At 40.1% G+C, this 19,173-nt stretch overlaps 1 protein-coding gene across 2 annotated transcripts in view; it reads left to right on the top strand.

Moving 5' to 3' along the window:
* Nucleotides 1-19,173, top strand: part of mtor (mechanistic target of rapamycin kinase) — a 154,974-nt gene that overhangs the window by 52,954 nt on the left and 82,847 nt on the right. For both annotated transcript variants that reach the window (XM_026262449.1, XM_026262450.1), the window contains exon 29: nt 16,139-16,214. In XM_026262449.1, coding sequence (XP_026118234.1) covers nt 16,139-16,214 — 76 coding nt within the window. The remainder of the gene's footprint in view (nt 1-16,138; nt 16,215-19,173) is intronic.

The following is a 19,173-nucleotide window of genomic DNA, read 5'->3' as shown; positions in this document are numbered from 1 at the left end:
TAATTGCATAATACATGAAAAGAAAATAGAATACAAAAAGATTAGAAAGGTAGTTCGATTTTTTTTAGAATAGAATTAGAATAGTGAATGCTGGAGTTCTTGAGGATGGCTGAGGACTCAGCTGCTTGGAATGAGTTGGGGAGGTCATTCCACCAGGAGGAACATTTCATTTAAAAGTCTGTAAAAGTTACTTTGTGCTTCTTTGGGATGTCACATTCAAGCGACGTTCTCTTGCAGAATGCAAGCTTTTAGAGGGCACATAAGTCTGAAGTAATGAATTTAGGTAAATGGGTGCAGAATTAGTGGTAGTTTTGTAGACAAAAATCAATGCCTGAATTTTATGCGAGCAGCTATTGGTAGCTAGTGCAAATTAATAGACAGAGGTGTGATGTGTATTCTTTTTGTGGTCCAAGAACTTAGCCCTGAGGCACTCCAGTAGTTAGATGTTGTGACACCTCACCTCTCCAAGATACTTTAAAGGACTTATCTGATAGGTAAGACTCAAACCACAGATGTGTGGTTCCTGAGATGCCCTTTGCCAGTAGGGTTGATAGGAGGATCTGGTGGTTAACCATGTCAAAATCAGCGGACAGATCAAGCAGGATAAGTACTGAAGATTTGGATTCCGCTCTTGCCAGTCTTGGGGCTTCAACAACTGAGAGCAAGGCAATCTCAGTTGAATGTTCACTTCTGAAGTCAGGTTGATTGCTGTCAAGGAGGTTGTTCGGTGTGAGAAATGCAGAGACTTGGTTGAACACAGCTTGTTCAAGTGTTTTTGCAATGAAAGGAAGAAGGGAAACTGGTCTGTAGTTCTCTAAAAGAGATGGGTTGAGGGTGGGTTTCTTAAGTAGTGGAGTTATACGAGCCTGTCTAAATGATGAGGGGAAATGGAGATGGCTTGAAGGAAATGAGATAGAATAGGATCAAGTGGACAAGTAGTAGGATCATGAGTTTGGAGACTTCTGCCTCAGAGAGTGAAAAGAAAGATGTAAGTGTGTGTATGTTTGCTGGTGATTATGAGCTTGACTGATTGTTGTATGAAAAATTGTGCACTGATGTTTTTAATTTTATTAATGAAAAACGTGGCAAATTTCAAAAGATGCTAACAGTTTAGGGTAAGGAAGTGAAGATGAAAACATTGCAGATAGCTGGGAGGGTGAGAGTGAGCGTAGGTTACGTTGAAAGATGACATGTGGAAGGGTAAGTGATGCGTCAGGGACCATGTTGAGGTTAAGAGTGAGGAGGAAGTGATCCGACATGTGCAGTGGAGTAACCAGAACATGATCAGTAGAGCAGTGTCGAGTATAAATAAGGTCCAGTTGGTTGCCTGATTTGTGAGTAGCAGAAGTTAACACTCGGTTCAGATCAAAAGAGGCAAGCATAGTGTGGAAATCAGCATACAGAAGTTTATCTAGGTGGATGTTGAAATCTCCAAGCATAACTAGGGGAGTACCATCCTCAGGTTGAAAGCAGCACATCTAATTCATCCAAAAAGTTACCTAGTGGTCCCTGGGGTCGATAGACAACTACAAAATGTATTTTAAGAGGTTAGGAAACAGTAAATGAATGGGATTCAAAGGAGCTGTTGATATCCAAAGATGGTAAAGGTTTAAATTTCCAATCATTAGCGATGAGCAGACCAGTACCTCCACCTCCTCCAGTCAATCGGGGGGAGTGGGAAAATTAGAAATTATTGGAGAGTGCTGCAGGTGTAGCAGTGTCCTCTGGTTTGATGCAGGTCTCTGTTAGGGCCATGAGATTAAGCTTTGACTGACTAATAATAGAAGTAATGAAATCGGCTTTGTTTACAGCAGACTGCCAATTCCAGAGACCAATAGAAAAAGAAAGTAGTGTATTAGCAGACATGCACGTAGGCAAAGTGTGCAGGTTGTTAAGATTGTGCTGCCTACATTGTGTGATGCGTGGTTTGCAAGTGGCAGTGATAGTAGGGATCTGGAAATACATAGTAAGAATTGGTTATATATATATATATATATATATATATATATATATATATATATATATATATATATATATATATATATATATATATATATATATATATATATTCGATTCTTAGCATTTTAAATTGACTATCGTCAGATTGGTGATTCACGATTCAAAAATAATTTTTCAAGATTGATGCATTTGAATCATCAGGGTTTGTAATCAATGCATCGAGAAAACGAGTGAATCCCTATTCACAGCCCTAACCGCAACATTACAGGACTGTTTTCAGTGCACGAACTGGAACATGTTTAAAGAGGCAGCCACCTACAACAACCACACATAACCTGCAGGAGTACACTGAAACTGTGAGTGCCTAAATAAAAAAAGTGTATTGTTGATGTGACAGTCAGGCTAACACCACCCGTTCAAAGCAGAAGCCGTGGATGACAGCAGAGGTTCATGGATTGCTAAAGACCAGAGATGAAGCATTCAGATCAGGAGATAAAGCAGCCCTCAAAACAGCAAGAGCCAATCTGTCCTGTGTCATCAAAAATGCAAAACGGTCATATGCTCAAAAAAATCAACAATCACTTCACAGACAGCAGAGACAGACGGAGCCTGTGGCAAGCCATTCAGACCATCACTGACCAAAAGCCCCCGCCAGAGGCCTGTGATAATTACACATCCCTCTCAGGGGCACTCTACCACTTTTATTCTATTTTTAAAATGCAGAATGACACACCTGCAGAAAAACTGCCCATAACTCCCAACGACCAGTAAAGTACTGTCTGTAGACTTTTTAAGTTAAGTCAAATAACCTTTATTTATATAGCACTTTTAACAGTACTGATTGTAACAAAGCAATTGAACAACATCAAATAAGAAAATAGAGTGTCAGTAATGCAAGAAGGCAGTTCATCATTGAATTCAATTATGTTATCGTCCAGCTCAGTTCAGTTTAAATAGTATCAGTGCAATCAAACGTGTGCACCCAACTTTGGAATTCAGATATATAAACATCACGATTTGTTTTAAGTAAGTTTAAGTTTTTAATGAAAATGTGATTTGTTTGGCCATTTTTATCCACGTTTCCAGCAGATGTTTTATTACAATGAACTATTTATAATGCCACTTACATAATCTTATGTTACACAATATCACTTCTTCCAGTGGTGTGTGGTCAGACCACAAGGAGATCAACAAGTACCTTGTGTCAGGAATACCACGTGTTGGAAAAATAGCACCAGACTCTTAAGTAATCAAATGGGGAACTACTGTCTAATGAAGTGACTGGCAATAAGTTTTTGGTCCAACCTACTTCAATTATATAATCTCAGCTGACTTTGCGGTATTGTCTGAACTGAATAGGGAAGTAATGGCTTAATCTTTTATCATGTGCCATGAAAGGAGGAAATGGGAAACATTTAAACATCTGGATTGTTTTCATTCATTGCACTGTAACTCTTGTATTTTTTTCCGTCTCTGAAAGCTTGGATTCCAGGAGAAAGTTAGTCAAAAGCAGACTGTTTCATAAAACAAATGTCAAACCTGAACACAGCAGTGCTCTTTACAGTGCAGTTTTGAGATATTTTTACCACCAATGCTGGTCATCCTAGCAATAATATAGTTTTCACGATGGCCAACTATCTGATCAACATATCATATACTGCAAACTTGATTGCTTTCCTCCAGCTGTGGCAGCTCTGATTCTGTGGCAGACATGGACATGAAAGTTGTTTGTCCACTGTCTTTTTTTTTTTTTTTTTTGTTGGTGTCATCATAGTTTTCCACCCTTGTTTTTTTCCAGTGTTTGCAGAAAGTATGTGGATGTGTGTTCTTCATGAAACAATGTGCAGAAACACAGTAGCCAAACTCAAAAAATTAATAGTGTTTTAGTATAATGGTCTTCTCATTATAATGGTATGGATGTGACAGTCCAGTCATAGTTATTAATATTCTCCATTGTAGTTTGACCTGCTCGCGCTTTGCTCTGAAGAGATATCAACGTAGTACTACTATGATGCGCTTGACTGAATCAAACACATTTTATATCAGGTAAATAATATATCCATGAAATATATTCACTACCTGTTCGAAAAAATCCAGTCTCTGCCTGTGTCAGTTTGAGTCTTGGTAAAGTTTTAAATCCCTGCCGCCAAGATGCTCCTCTGTCACGGAAGTTATAGAAGTGAAACATAAATCTATAGGGGTGGTTGGGTTTATTCACGCACTTTAAAATATTAATTTGAAGCTTATTTCTTTTCTGATTCTTATTCACGGCTTTATCATAATAGGCTGCATATTAACTTATTGGGAGAAAACCGCAAGTTCTATGTGAAATCAGACATTTGAGCTCCCCCATATAGTCAGAATGGCATAATCAATAACACCCACAAATATTCGACTGTGAGATTGGTAGTCGAATCAGTCTCCTCGAATCGAAGCATTGAATCGTCAACTCTTCGGGGTCACCCCTAGTATAAACACCCTATATCTTTAAATAGCAATTATATAACTGGGAAAGGACATGCATATTTTTATTCTTTTTTTTTCACAAAACTTAAAATAACTTTATTTTCTTAAAACTGTTAAATGCATGGAACTACACTGCGACCAAAATGGTTGCATATGATTGATATGGTTGATTATTTTTGTACCTACCTTATGTTTTAGGCAATATGCTATGATTTACTATGAGCATTTATTAAAACAGAAATGTGTATTTTAAAAATAAGTTTTATAGCGTGCTCTGAGCATTCAACACATCTAGTTGGCTGCTTCAGCCCCGCGATGCGGGAAAGCTATACTGAGCAGCTGGTTACTCACGCGCTCTGTTCGGTGCGCACGAGAGAGCTGCGCCTCACGGACAGCAACACTGAACCGAGCCCTCCTTCAGGACATATGCGTCCTCCTGCACCTGAACGAACAAATACAAATCGCATTTTAACCAAACAGAAAAGGATGCGAAAGAGCTCAATTCAGCACCGCGGTGTTCTGGTGTTCAGGGTGCACACAGAGACGTGTCTCAAAGTCTTCTTGTTTTTGTACCGACAAATACATACTAAATATGTCAAAATTCCTGTCTTATAGAGTGTGTTCCAAAAGTCTTGGTTATGTCTTAAGTGGAAGTAAAGAGTTGAGAAAGAAATCGGATATGTATCATTATTATGGACTCTTAAAGTGACCGCGCCTAATTTACTAGCTCTGCTGTCAGTGTCTTTAATGTATGAAAGTAAATCACTCACTGTTCTTGACTGAATTACTCATTAATTTAAGTGAGTATAGCTAAATATAATGATCTGTGAAATATTATACCCAAAAATTCTTCATACTGTAGACTACCAGTGAAATTGATAAAAAGAAAAAAAAATTAGGGACCTGACCATTTTTTGTTTAAGTGTTTCTTTCTTTAATTGCTAATGCAACCTTTTCACACCACAGACTGAACAAAATTAAGCATTGCTTGCTTGGTAATTGTTCAACAAAGTATGGATATTTGTGTAAATATTGTCATACTGACAGTTGTCTGAAGTTTTGGTTGATTCCATTACATATATATATATTTCTATCAAAGCTATCTGACATTATCAAGAGGAATTTCTGAGTTCTTGTCATATTTTATTACCAGTTTCTAAACTATAGCAAATAAACTGTGATAATGTGAGAAATGTTGAAGGTGTCTGAATACATTCTGGTTTGACTGTGTATTTTATTTTGCAGTGAAGACTATGCAGTGCTATTTTAAATTAGTTTCTGGACACCTACAAAAAAAAAAAAAAAAAAAGGAAATATTGTGTAAATAGCACAAATAAATAAATAGAACGAACATACAGTAAATATTAAACAATTTCAGACAGGATCCACTGTACAACTTGCACCAGGGCCCCTCTAACCCCAGCTGCGGCCCTGGGTTAAGCTACCAAGACGGAGCAATGCACTGTGTGTACTGTAACAAATAAAGCAAGAAGGCATGTGGTTTAAAAGATGGCAGGTAAAATTAAAATCACATCTGTATGCAATACAGTTTCATTATTATCTAGAACAGCTTACTATAAAAAAAATTTGCGACCAAATCATGTTTTGCACCAGTCGAGCAAGTGCTACCAGTGGAAAAGGTTAGTGTAGTTCCCTGTTCTTTGTAGACGTTTTACTTGTCTTCTTTTTTTAACAATTAAAAAATGAACTTAAGATATTGTTTTAATATTTTTTTTTTTAATGAATCATGGGCAATCTGTCAGTCCTTCAAGTCAGAGATGCTTACTTCAAGTTGTCTGTATTGTTGGAGTGATGCCTTGCAGGCATTCATTCAGCAAATAAGGTTTTTGATTTGTTTCTATGTTTGTTTTTGCCCAAGTTGACCTCTGAGGAGAAGACTTTTCAAAAGGGAAATGTGAAATGTCTACTGTGTTTAAAACATAGGTGTCCTTTCATTAAAACACCATCTGTGAGTGCAGAGACTTTACAGTTATAACCTCATAGTGTTCCGGATAGGAGGTATCGAAATGAACAACTGAAAGTTGGATGCCTCTAATACTGTATATTAAACTCCCTGAATTTACTTTTTGTTGACTTAATACAAAAAAAAAAAAAAAAAAACCTCTTCGAATTCAATGTATAGCAGCGCTTTATCCAGGCTTCTTGTTTGCTACTTCTTGAAACTGCATGGTAGCTTGCACAAAGACATTCTTGGAGCTACTTTTTTTCTAGACTGACCTCTTTCTCACTTTATAAAAGTCCTTTCATTTAATGCCAGCTGACCTAAGCAGGTAATCGTGTTCTGTCTCGAACTAATCGAGCATGTAATGGTTTGAATGTTCTGTTTTTTAAAGCACAGACTTCACAGTTTCTCAAAGAGCTTATGTATGTATATATATATATATATATATATATATATATATATATATATATATATATAAATTGCTCATCAAATTTAACTACAGTTTTAACAAACACATTGTTGTAGGCATGCCAAATTATTTTGTACCACACAACAAATATGAAGAATCTGTATTCCACATTTCTGCAACACAAAAACACGCAGTATTAATTTTTGTATTCACTGAATTTAGCCAAACTTTTACAAGAACAGTAGTCAGCAAGAAGCAATGGCTGCAATCGGGGACTACGGACGAAAATTTGCCTTTGGCTAAATCCCGTGCAATGCATAAAATGTGAATTTTATGTTAAAAATTGTGCATGGTCCCGTTATAAATAAATAAATGAAAATGAAATGAATGGCTCAACCATCATGAAATGGCACGCACAAGATTGTGCAGCCGATATTTCAAATATGTGACCCTGGACCACAAAACCAGTGATAAGTAGCATATGGCTATATCTGTAGCAATAGCCAAAAATACATTGTATGGGTCAAAATTATTGATTTTGCTTTTATGCCAAAAATCATTAGGATATTAAGTAAAGATCAAGTTCCATGAAGATATTTTGTAAATTCCCTTCCATAAATATATAAAAACTCAATTTCTGATAAGTAAAATGTATTGCTAAGGACTTCATTTGGACAGCTTTAAAGGCGATATTTAGATTTACAATATTTTTGATTTTTCCAGATTTTAGATGAAGTATAAATCTAAATTTCGAAAAATTGACCCTTAAGACTGGTTTTGTGATCCATGGTGAGATATGTGCTCTTTTAAAATTCTATTAATCAAAGAACCCTTTATTATTATTATTATTATTATTCTTATTCATTATTCATTATTTGACAGGAACAATAAACAGTAAGAAAACTCTCCAGAATTAGCTACAGAGCCAAATTTCATCTGCTGTCCCTGGGCAGGAAAATACAAAACAAATGATGTGATAAAAACATTAGTATAATGCTAAGTACAGTAAAATCCCCCCAAAATTAAACCGGTAAAAATATAATCCCCACAAAGAAACTACAATTCAAATTTCTACAAAATATTGTCACAGTGTCTGGGTTGTTGTTCCCCGGGGTTCCACTAGATGTCCTCCTTCTCACGGTGTCTGTCCCAGATCACTTCCTGTTTCCTTATATGGTTACCTTCCTCCTTGTTGCGTAATTGATTTTTCCCCCCACCTGTCTCCTGTTTCCCCATTATCCTTCTGTGTATAAATACCCAGTCTGTCTTAGTCTGTGTTAGGGAGTCCTTGTTTAATGTTATGTTATTTCATGCCCGTCATACTTGTCTTGCCTTGCCTTGCGTTAGTGTCTTGTTTATGTCTGCTTTGATCTTCTGGTTTTGACCCTGCCTGGACTGTTTACCCTTTTGGATTATCCCTAATAAACGACGTACCTGCAAATTGGTTCCTTCTCCTGTGTTTCCCATAACACTAACGTGACAGAAGGACTCTGTCAACGTAGGAACCAGCGGTATGTCACTTTTCCGTTCCCCAGCCAAGATGGCGGAGAGGCGGGTCAAGTATCTTCGGTTGACCGCCCTCCGTCAAGAGGGCAACGAAGTGGGTGCCCTGGCTCAAGTGTTCTGGTCCCTGGCTGAAGGCATGGGATACAATGATGCGGCCCTTAAAGACCACTTCAATGGCGGGCTGGGTGATCCAGTGCCTCAGGAAGAGATGGCGCAGTTGGAGAGGCTGGAGTTCTGGGAATTCGTGCGCTACCTGCAGTTTTGGTGTCGGTGGGATGCCCCAGCCACTCCTGTCTCTTCCGGCAGGATGGTCGTCAGCCCAGCACCACTGCCCAGGAAGGCCGTCAGCCCAGCGCCACAGTACAAGATGGCCGCTAACCCAGGGCCAATGCCCAAATTGGCCACCGGTCCAGCGCCACAGTACAAGATGGCCGCCAGTCCAGCACCACAACACAAAATGGCCGCCAGCCCAGTGCCACAGCACGAGATGGCCGCCAGCCCAGCGCCACAGTACAAGATGGCCGCTAACCCGGCGCCAATGCCCAAATTGGCCACCGGTCCAGCGCCACAGTACAAGAGGGCCGCCAGCCCAGCGCCACAACACAAGATGGCCGCCAGCCCAGCGCCACAGCACAAGATGGCCGCCAGCCCAGCGCCACAGCACAAGATGGCCGCCAGCCCAGCGCCACAGCACAAGATGGCCGCCAGCCCAGCGCCACAGCACAAGATGGCCGACTCAAAGCCTGAGTCTCCAGATAAGGTGCACGATGCTGTCCCGGAGGCAGAGGCGGTGCCCGATGCTGTTCCGGAGGCCGAGGCGGTTCCCGTTGCTGTTCCAGAGGCCGAGGCGGTGCCCGACGCTGTTCCAGAGGCCGAGGTGGCACCCGATGCCGAGGCTGTTCCGGAGGCCGAGGTGGTGTCCGAGGTCGAGGCAGTGCCCGTTGCTGTTCCAGAGGCCGAGGCGGTGCTCGATCCTGTTCTGGAGGCCGAGGCGGTGCCCGAGGCTGTTCCCATTGCAGTTACCGAGGCGGTGCCAGAGGCTGTTCCGGAGGTCGAGGCGGTGCCCGACGCTGTTCCAGAGGCCGAGGTGGCACCCGATGCCGAGGCAGCGCCCGATGCCGAGTCGGTGCTCGATGCTGTTCCGGAGGCCGAGGAGGTGCCCGAGGCCGAGGCGGTGCCCGAGGCTGTTCCCAATGCAGTTACCGAGGCGGTGCCCGAGGCTGTTCCGGAGGTCGAGGCGGTGCCCGACGCTGTTTCAGAGGCCGAGGCGGTGCCCGACGCTGTTCCAGAGGCCGAGGTGGCACCCGATGCCGAGGCAGCGCCCGATGCCGAGTCGGTGCTCGATGCTGTTCCGGAGGCCGAGGAGGTGCCCGAGGCCGAGGCGGTGCCCGAGGCTGTTCCCAATGCAGTTACCGAGGCGGTGTCCGAGGCTGTTCCGGAGGTCGAGGCGGTGCCCGACGCTGTTCCAGAGGCCGAGGCGGTGCCCGAGGCTGTTCCGGATGCCGAGGCGGTGCCTGATGCCGAGGCGGTGCCCGAGGCTGTTCCAGAGGCCGAGGCGGTGCTCGAGGCCGCTCCCGAGGCCGTTACCGAGGTGGTGTCCGAGGCCGTTCCAGAGGCAGTGTCTGAAGCCGAGGCACCTCAGGTCTTCACAGACAGTCCAGAGTCTATTCGGAGTTCCGTGGACTCTCCGGAGTCGGGTCAGGTTCCGGTGAACTCTCAGAAGTCGAGTCGGGTGCCAGTGGACCCTCCAGAGCCAAGTCAAGTCACTGGATGGTCTGCTGCTCCATTCTGGGGGACTCCTGTCTCGACCACGTGGATGTGGTGGTCGTCTGCTCCGCCCTGGGGGACTTTGGCTTTGACCACAAGGCTGTGGTGGTCTTCCGCTCCGCCCTGGAGGGCTTTGACTTTGACCACAAGGCTGTGGTGGTCTTCCGCTCCGCCCTGGTGGGCGCCTCAACAGGTCCTTCATGGATTTCTGTGTGTTGTTTTGGTTTCTGTTATGTTTCTGTCTGTTCCCCTCAGTTTGTCTGGCCCTCTGTTCCTCCCCCTGTACCTCCTCCGGTCCTCCTCCCTCCTGGTCTCCCTGTTTTATGTTTTCATTTCTGGTGTTTGTCCCCCATGTGTTCCTTTTCCGGCCCTCCGTCCCTCCTCCTGAGCCTCCACCTGTCCACCTCCCTCCTGGTCTCTGTGTTGTTTTTTGTCTTGGAGCGTCTGGGAGCCGCTCCGTAGAGGGGGGGTACTGTCACAGTGTCTGGGTTGTTGTTCCCCGGGGTTCCACTAGATGTCCTCCTTCTCACGGTGTCTGTCCCAGATCACTTCCTGTTTCCTTATATGGTCACCTTCCTCCTTGTTGCGTAATTGATTGTTCCCCCCACCTGTCTCCTGTTTCCCCATTATCCTTCTGTGTATAAATACCCAGTCAGTCTTAGTCTGTGTTACGGAGTCCTTGTTTAATGTTATGTTATTTCATGCCCGTCATCCTTGTCTTGCCTTGCCTTGCGTTAGTGTCTTGTTTATGTCTGCTTTGATCTTCTGGTTTTGACCCTGCCTGGACTGTTTACCCTTTTGGATTATCCCTAATAAACGACGTACCTGCAAATTGGTTCCTTCTCCTGTGTTTCCCATAACACTAACGTGACAAATATCCCACAAATATCCATTTTTAAAAAATGAGCAGGGTAAACAGAAATATCCTCCATAAAGCTGTCACTATTTACATCTCATTTAGTATGTAAACACTTGTGTTACCAAGGCAGCGACAATGGAAAACAAAACAATATCCTTACCGACTGGGCTGGATCAGCACAGAATGGAAGATTTGGAAGCTTTGAGGATGGTTTGGCCCGATGGTAGAGAAGCATCTTTGATGAGCTAGAGTTTTTTTTTATTAACATTAGGAATGAGTTATTGACATGGGGAAAACACCATCCCTGTTATGAAAGGCTAGCTTTTGCCCAAAATGTGTTGGTTTATAAATGCGCTTTGCACCTTACACTTACCACACAAGTCTGTATATTACATTTAAGGTACCTTTTTGTTGACAGGTGAAGAAATGTCATAAATTTGGAGTTTGATATTGCAAAATAAACTGCAGAAAATAGTGTAATATAGTAAGCCCTTTCTAGTGCTTTAATATCCCCAAGATAACCAATATCAGGCTTTTACAAACAGAAGGAGAGATATTAATTTAGCTTGGAATCTTATCTAAAAAAGTAAACCCCTTATGTTCTCAGATTTCTTCTGAATTAAGTAAATATTTATCTTGCTAGTCAAGAACACTTGTTGTTCTGTTCCATGATGGATTCATGGTTGTGGTTCCAGTTTTTAATGAGTTGCAGATCTGCAAACCATTTTGATTGGTTTCTTTGGTTATGAAAGAGTGTTTCTAGACTTATAAAGTTGTAAAGAGACAGAGGATTATAAAGCTGGCACGGTGACATTTTTTAGATAAGGCAACATATTCACTAGAGATTCTGTTAAAGACGCAAATGTATGATGTAATAGTTTTTCCCAAAGCTTGCCTACTTATCTACCACACACATAAGAAAAGTGTGCATTTTTCTTCACCAAAAAGTACATATAATATAAATAGGGTATAATATAAGTAGGCACATTGGGATGCAGCATCCTTCTCACGGGTCAAGAACACTAGGGCTGTGCAATTAATCGCATTCGATTGTCATGTGCATCTCATCAGTAAAGCCGGTCCCATGATTAGTAGTAAATATCCATTACCTGCTTTGCGATTGAATTTGATTTGATATTAATGAAGTCCCAGAAGCAAGTTATTCTTTATATCGCACCAAGAAAAACACAAAAGCAGCAGAGATGTGTCTTTTATTTACTGATTAAGATAATTTTGCACTTATTTCAGCAAGAAATTAAGTTTGTTTGTTTTGCTTGCATTTGCACTGAAAAGAAGAGTTGGAGATTCTCTTTAATGCTGACTTAGGTTTTTAGAAATTCTTCTGATTAACAGGAAACAGGTCCAGACAATCTGAGCATTGTTTCCCTTTAGTTAATCATTAAATGATGTTCAGATCGCAGATGGGAGAAAATAGGCTCTTTTAATTCCTTTGGCAGAAGTAGCCACTTGTGCAGTTTGTTCTGGTGCTGGTGCTTCTTCACTGAGGTCCTACAGCTTGTTATCACATCATAAAAAATAAAATGATGAAAAAGTTATAATAACATATTTTTCAGTTAGGCTACTTTAATTCATATAAATAATTTAAGCAATTTAAAGCTTTTTTTTTATACTAGATTCAACTATCCCATGTTATGACATGAACTGTAAATTTTCTAATGGTTTTTAAGGATGTTATAATGTTATTGTTGTTTTACTTCGTCCTTTCATCTCCATTTACAAACCAACATTTGTATGTACACAAATAAAGTCAAACCATTTACAATTCTGAATATCTTTATGATTAAAAGGATAAGTTGCTTCCACTGTTAGAAGGGAAAAACTCAAGTGATTGCACTAGCGCCACATGCATTAAGCTTTGCCACTTTGACACTGCATCCTGTTCATTATCATAATGAAATACAGTCAGTCAAACATATTGAAAAAAAAAACACACTGCTCAGTAGGGGTTGAATGACTTTGTGATTGTGTGGGTGAATTATTTCTACATGGAAGCATCTCCCTAGTAGTAGTGACGCTGTGGGATTTAGTTATCAACAAATATATGCTTAAACTTTTTTTTAAGTTTCTAAGTTATTTTATTGATAAATCACAGAACAGTGTTGACAGTACATTTCCACACTGAATAATTCTGTGCCCGTGTTATCTGCACATCACGTCTGTAGTCTGTGTGTGCGTTACAGTCAAATACAGTAACAGAAATGGACACAGCGACCCCATTGGAACTCAATTGAGACAAGTGAAGCCCATTTTTAGCGTTTTTTTAGCAGTTCCTTTTCTGGCACGCAGACTCAAACTAAACTTGATGACGTCAGCAACCTGTCTGACAGATGTAAATCTTCTAGTAGCTGTGCGTGCAAACTGCCATCGTTAATCTTGCAGAGACGGCGAGCTTGAGCGGGGAGTTCTTTGTCGTGAGTGAGCAGGAGTAAGTATTCTGATTAATTATTTTGTATAGTATTTTAAAATGTAACGCCAGTACGCCATATTAAGTTAATTGCCTGCGAGCTTCTGTATGGTAATGCGACAGAGAGTCGCTTGGTTATGACGTAATCGTTAGCCTATTTTTACAAAAACTGTTTCTACGGGGCCATAATGTAACATAGAAGGTAATGGAGCCCTTTGTACATCGTGTATCTTTAGAAATAAATAATGGACAAACGGAGTCTTTAAACGCCTCAGATGTAAAGTTATTCGCTGTCAAAGTGACGCCAAAATGAATGGGAGTCAATGGGAATGCTAATGCAAGTGAAGTTCTGCTACAAGATGGCGGCACCCGGCCGACTTCAACTTCCGGACGACTTCCTTGCCGCCTGGTTACAGTGCAGCAGCGCATTAGATTAGAACAGCAATTAACTTACCTGTACAATAAGCTGTTTAGAATGTGTGTTCTCCTGTTCAGTTTTGTTTATCCAGTAATATAATCACAGATGTCTTTTTGACCTTTTGGAGTATACATTTATTTGTCATTTTAACTGTTTGGAAACGGTGCGTAAATGTCGAAGTCCTTCAAACATTTATTATCCTGTTGCGCCCTCTATAGGTCCGGCGACTAGTCAATGTCAAGCTTGAAGCAGGGCCGCGGGAAGTAATTTTGAACAGGGGGTGCTGTGAATTTATTTATTTATTTTTATTTATTTTTTTGGACAAAAAACCTATGAGCCTATAGGCCTATTTAAAATACATTTTAAAAATAAATACCTTGAGATTTACTACTTTATTGTCATATACACTTCAGTGCACAGGGTCTGAAACACACAGACATCAGTTCTCAGATATGCGCAATGCCTTATTAATCTGAAGCAGAAGCAGAATCAGAAATAATAGTTTAATAATCGAAAGAAAACGAAATAATTACTTTCATTACAATTTCAGATAGCCTATACATACATGCAACTTATTTAGATACAACAAATAATATTACAACAAAATATAATATTAATCAAACTTCACAATAACGCTAAAACAATGCAATCGATTTGGGCAGCTGGCTTGAGTCACTGCACGTTTATGTCACACGCAACTCTATTAACTCCAAAATCTTTTTACGCACACCACAAGGAAATAATCTCTGACTATTTAAGCAATTTGTTTATTGAACAGTTCTCCACATCCATTACGCAAAAAACACACGCACAGTATAAAGCTTTCTGTCTCCATCTCCAACATTTTTACACTAACCACAAGGAAATAATTTCAGACTATTTAAACGTTATTTAACAGTTCTCCACAACCATTACGCAAAGAACACACGAACGAAATAATACTCTCCATCTCCATCCCCACCACCTTCCAAAAATACTATACTATACTACTTACAATTGCTTGGCTAGTCAAAGCTGATCCCACACTTGTTGCCAAAAAAATAAATGTTACAATCGCGGCAGCACAATGCTCTTACCTGAGCTACATGCAGGCAGGGTGCCCTGTTTACAGGTGTCCAAATGTCGAGGTGCGCTGTATTATATAAAGATGAATGTATTCTGCATGGAACGAGCGGGAAACCTCGTTACTCGGCGACCAAACCTGCCTGCCTGACGTTGACAACTTAACTTCCGAACCTGTGTTGATTAGGCCTCAAAATATGAAATTAAAATCCAAAATATACGTAATAGACTGCGTGTGTCAAAATCATTTTCTAAAATATTCATAAGGAATTTATAAATTGTGCAAAATATTTTAATAGGCCTACATTTTTTTTTTTATCTCCCTCTCGTCACTAGGGGGTGCTGCAGCACCCCCAGCACCCCCACTTCCCGCGGCCATGGCTTGAAGCGTCATGGCAGAGCATTGAAGTCGACTTGTCAATTAGTTGGTGCAACCCCTACTGCCCAGTTTAAATATGTAATAAGATCTGAGCTGTTAAGTGTTATCACCATACTGTCAAGATGTTATGCAAAACATTTTGTTTTACACGGATCTTGGAACGTGAGTGAAGTAGGTTATAATAAATAATGATTTGGAATTCAAATAGGCTATATGCTATATTGAAACATTTGTTTTTGTGTTGAATGATAGACCCAACGTTGGTTGAAATGTATATATTCCACTCTTGTTAAATGCACCATTACTCTCAAAGCACCTTATGACTTTTCTTGACAAATTCCAACAAAATCTGATTTCTTGATGAATTGATATTTTATAATAGTGTTTTTTTTTTTCATTTCAAAATATAGAGAAAAGGTAGAAATTAATGACTAATACAGCAGTAAGTGCTCTTCTGCTGCTTTCTATTGGTTATAATTGTGATTTTATGTATTCTTTTATTTATTTATTTTTACACACTCAAACACACATACACACACACACTCACTTTCGTTTTGTTTGCATTTGATGTTTCTCAAATGCAACAGAAATAACAGTTGAGTTGGACAACATGGTGGTCGTGGTATTGCAACCGCACACACGAATTTGCTACCAGCAGAAAAACACCTTATTACCACTTATTTACTCTGCACGTGTCTCTGATGTGGCCACCATGTGTGCCATATGTCATTGCTTCGCTATCACTGATATTGCGATATGACACTTTTTTTATCATGTAAAAAATTATACCGATATTATCGTGGACAGTATGATATGGCACACCCCTTCTATCAACTATACAGTGAGTCATTGTGTCATAAATGCCGTTTCTTTTCTGTATTAAAAATGTAGAGTGTGGACTAACATTGCATTCTTTATTTTTTAGCATCAATAATAAGCTCCAGCAGCCAGAGGCAGCATCAGGAGTACTGGAGTATGCCATGAAACACTTTGGAGAACTGGTAAGAGCTTTCATCCCTTATTAATTTGTGTCCCAACCACTGATCCACAATATAGAACTGGATTTTTAATGGCGTCATGAAAGTGAAGACACCCCGCGGCCATATTGGTAATCCTATTGAATTAATAGGAAATTGTATGATTTTAATGAGAAAACATCACCTAACAAGTCAGCGTTTATAAATCTGAAGTATTTCTGTACATTATTACAATGCAAACACCCTAGGCATGTAAGCAGTTATTTTTTTAATTGTCTGGAATTTCCCCTACTTATTAAAAAGCTAAGTTCATTAAAGTAGCGAACATCATGAACGTGATAAACATCAGATGCACACGACTTCAACATATAAAACAAACGACAAAGTGTTCATTCTGAAATCTGAATTTATTCAGAGAATAACTAAACATATACAGGTGCTGGTCATATAATTAGAATATCATCAAAAAGTTGATTTATTTCACTAATTCCATTCACACAGAATGATATATATCAGATGTTTATTTCTTTTAATTTTGATTAACTGACAACTAAGGAAAATCCCAAATTCAGTATCTTAGAAAATTTTAATATTGTGAAAAGTTTCAATATTGAAGACACCTCACCTGGTGCCACACTCTAATCAGCTAATTAACTCAAAACACTTGCAAAGCCTTTAAATGGTCTCTCAGTGTAGTTTTGTAGGCTACACAATCATGGAGAAGACTGCTGACTTGAGAGCATTGACACCTTGCAAAAGGAACCTGGGTTCTCATAATACCTGAGCAGTGCCACAGACTGATTGACTTGCTGATCGACTTAACGCATTGCTGCAGTAATTCAGGCAAAAGGAGCCCCAACTAAGTATTGAGTGCTGTACTCATACTTTCTAAGAACATGCTCATACTTTTTATGTTCATACTTTTCAGTTGGCCAAGATTTCTAAAAATCCTTTCTTTGTATTAGTCTTAAGTAATATTCAGATTTTCCTTAGTTGTCAGTTACAATCATCACAATTAAAAGAAATAAACATTTGAAATATATCAGTCTATGTGTAATGAATGAATATAATATACAAGTTTAACTTTGTGAAGTCAGTTATTGGTGATTCTATTGTACGGAACGTGAATATAGAGACACCAGCCACCATAGTCAAATGTTTACCGGGAGCCAGAGCGCCTGACATCTTGGCATATTTAAAAGTGCTGGCTAATGCTAAACGTAAATATAGTAGGATTGTTATTCATGCTGGCGCTAATGATGTTCGACTTCGCCAGTCGAAGATCACTAAAAATAACATTAAAGAGGTGTGAACTTGCAAGCACGACGTCAGACACTGTAATATGCTCTGTTCCCCTCCCTGCTTACCGTGCTGACGAGATGCATAGCAGATTGTCATCACTCAATGGCTGGATGGCTAAATGGTGCCCCAGAATAACATAGGTTTCATAGACAATTGGACGAGCTTTTGGGGCAGACCTGACCTGCTGAATAGAGATGGTCTTCATCCCTCCTGGGGTGGCGCCACTCTTTTCTCTAGAAATATGGCAAATAATCTTAGTGTTTATACTTGACTAACTGGGGCCCAGGTCAGGAAGCAGACAGACTGGCTAAACCGACCGTCTGCTAGCTGTCTCACGTCACAGAGGTCAGCTAATTCTCAGCACATAGAGACTTTTTCACCTAGATATCACACTATAGAGACTGTGTGTGTTTCCCGAACTAGAAAAAAAAAAAACGTCCAAACCAAGTTAAGAGTAACAATTTAATTGAGGTTCAAAAAAAAAAAAAGATGCAATATGGATAAACAAATGATAAAGATTGGCTTATTGAATATCAGATCCCTTTCTACGAAAACACTTTTTGTAAATAATATGATCACTGATCATAAACTGTTTGACAGAAACCTGGTTAAAACCTGATAATTACATTATTTTAAATGATTCCACCCCCCAAGATTACTGTTATAAACGTGCCACGTCTAAAAGGCAAAGGGGGAGGTGTTGCTTCAATTTATAAAAACGTTTTCAGGATTTCTCAGAGGTTCAAGTATAACACGTTTGAAGTAATGGTGCTTCATATAACATCCAGAGACACAAATGTTAATGATAAATCCCCTGTTATGTTTGTACTGGCTACTGTATAAAGGCCACCAGGGCAACATACAGACTTTATTAAAGAGTTTGGTAATTTTTACATCCAAATTAGTTCTGGCTGCAGATAATGTTTTCATTGTTGGTGATTTTAATTTCCAGGTTGATAATGAAAAAGATGCATTGATATCAGCATTTATAGACATTCTGAACTCTATTGGGGTTAGACAACACGTTTCAGGACCTACTCATTGTCGAAATCATACTCCAGATGTAATACTGTCACATGGAATTGATGTTGATAGTGTTGAAATTGTGCAGCAGTAATCAGTTTATGAACTTCTTTACTTCTAAAATCGATACTATTAGAGATAAAATTGTAATCATTCAGCCATCAGCTACAGTATCACATCAGACTGTGCACTATAGACCCCCTGAGGAACAGTTCCATTCATTTTAGGTTTAGGTCAGCGGATTGAATGTGACTCAGTAATAATAATAATAATAATAATAATAATAATTCTTTACATTTATATAGCGCTTTTCTAGACACTCAAAGCGCTTACATAGTCAAGGGGTATCTCCTCATCCACCACCAGTGTGCAGCATCCACCTGGATGATGCGACGGCAGCCATAGTGCGCCAGAACGCCCACCACACACCAGCTTACTGATGGAGAGGAGACAGAGTGATGAAGCCAATCAGCGGATATGGGTATTGTTAGGAGGCCATTATGGTCAGAGGCCAATGGGCGAATTTAGCCAGGATGCCGAGGTCACACCTCTACTCTTTACGAAAGACATCCTGGGATTTTTAATGACCACAGAGAGTCAGGACCTCGGTTTAACGTCTCATCCGAAGGACGGTGCTTGTTGACAGTATAGTGTCCCC

The sequence above is a fragment of the Carassius auratus genome, unplaced genomic scaffold, assembly GCF_003368295.1.
Source record: "Carassius auratus strain Wakin unplaced genomic scaffold, ASM336829v1 scaf_tig00216160, whole genome shotgun sequence".
Classification (NCBI taxonomy): Eukaryota; Metazoa; Chordata; class Actinopteri; order Cypriniformes; family Cyprinidae; genus Carassius; species Carassius auratus.
The sequence above is the reverse complement of the archived record's forward strand: the minus strand, read 5'-3'. Positions and strand labels throughout refer to the sequence as shown.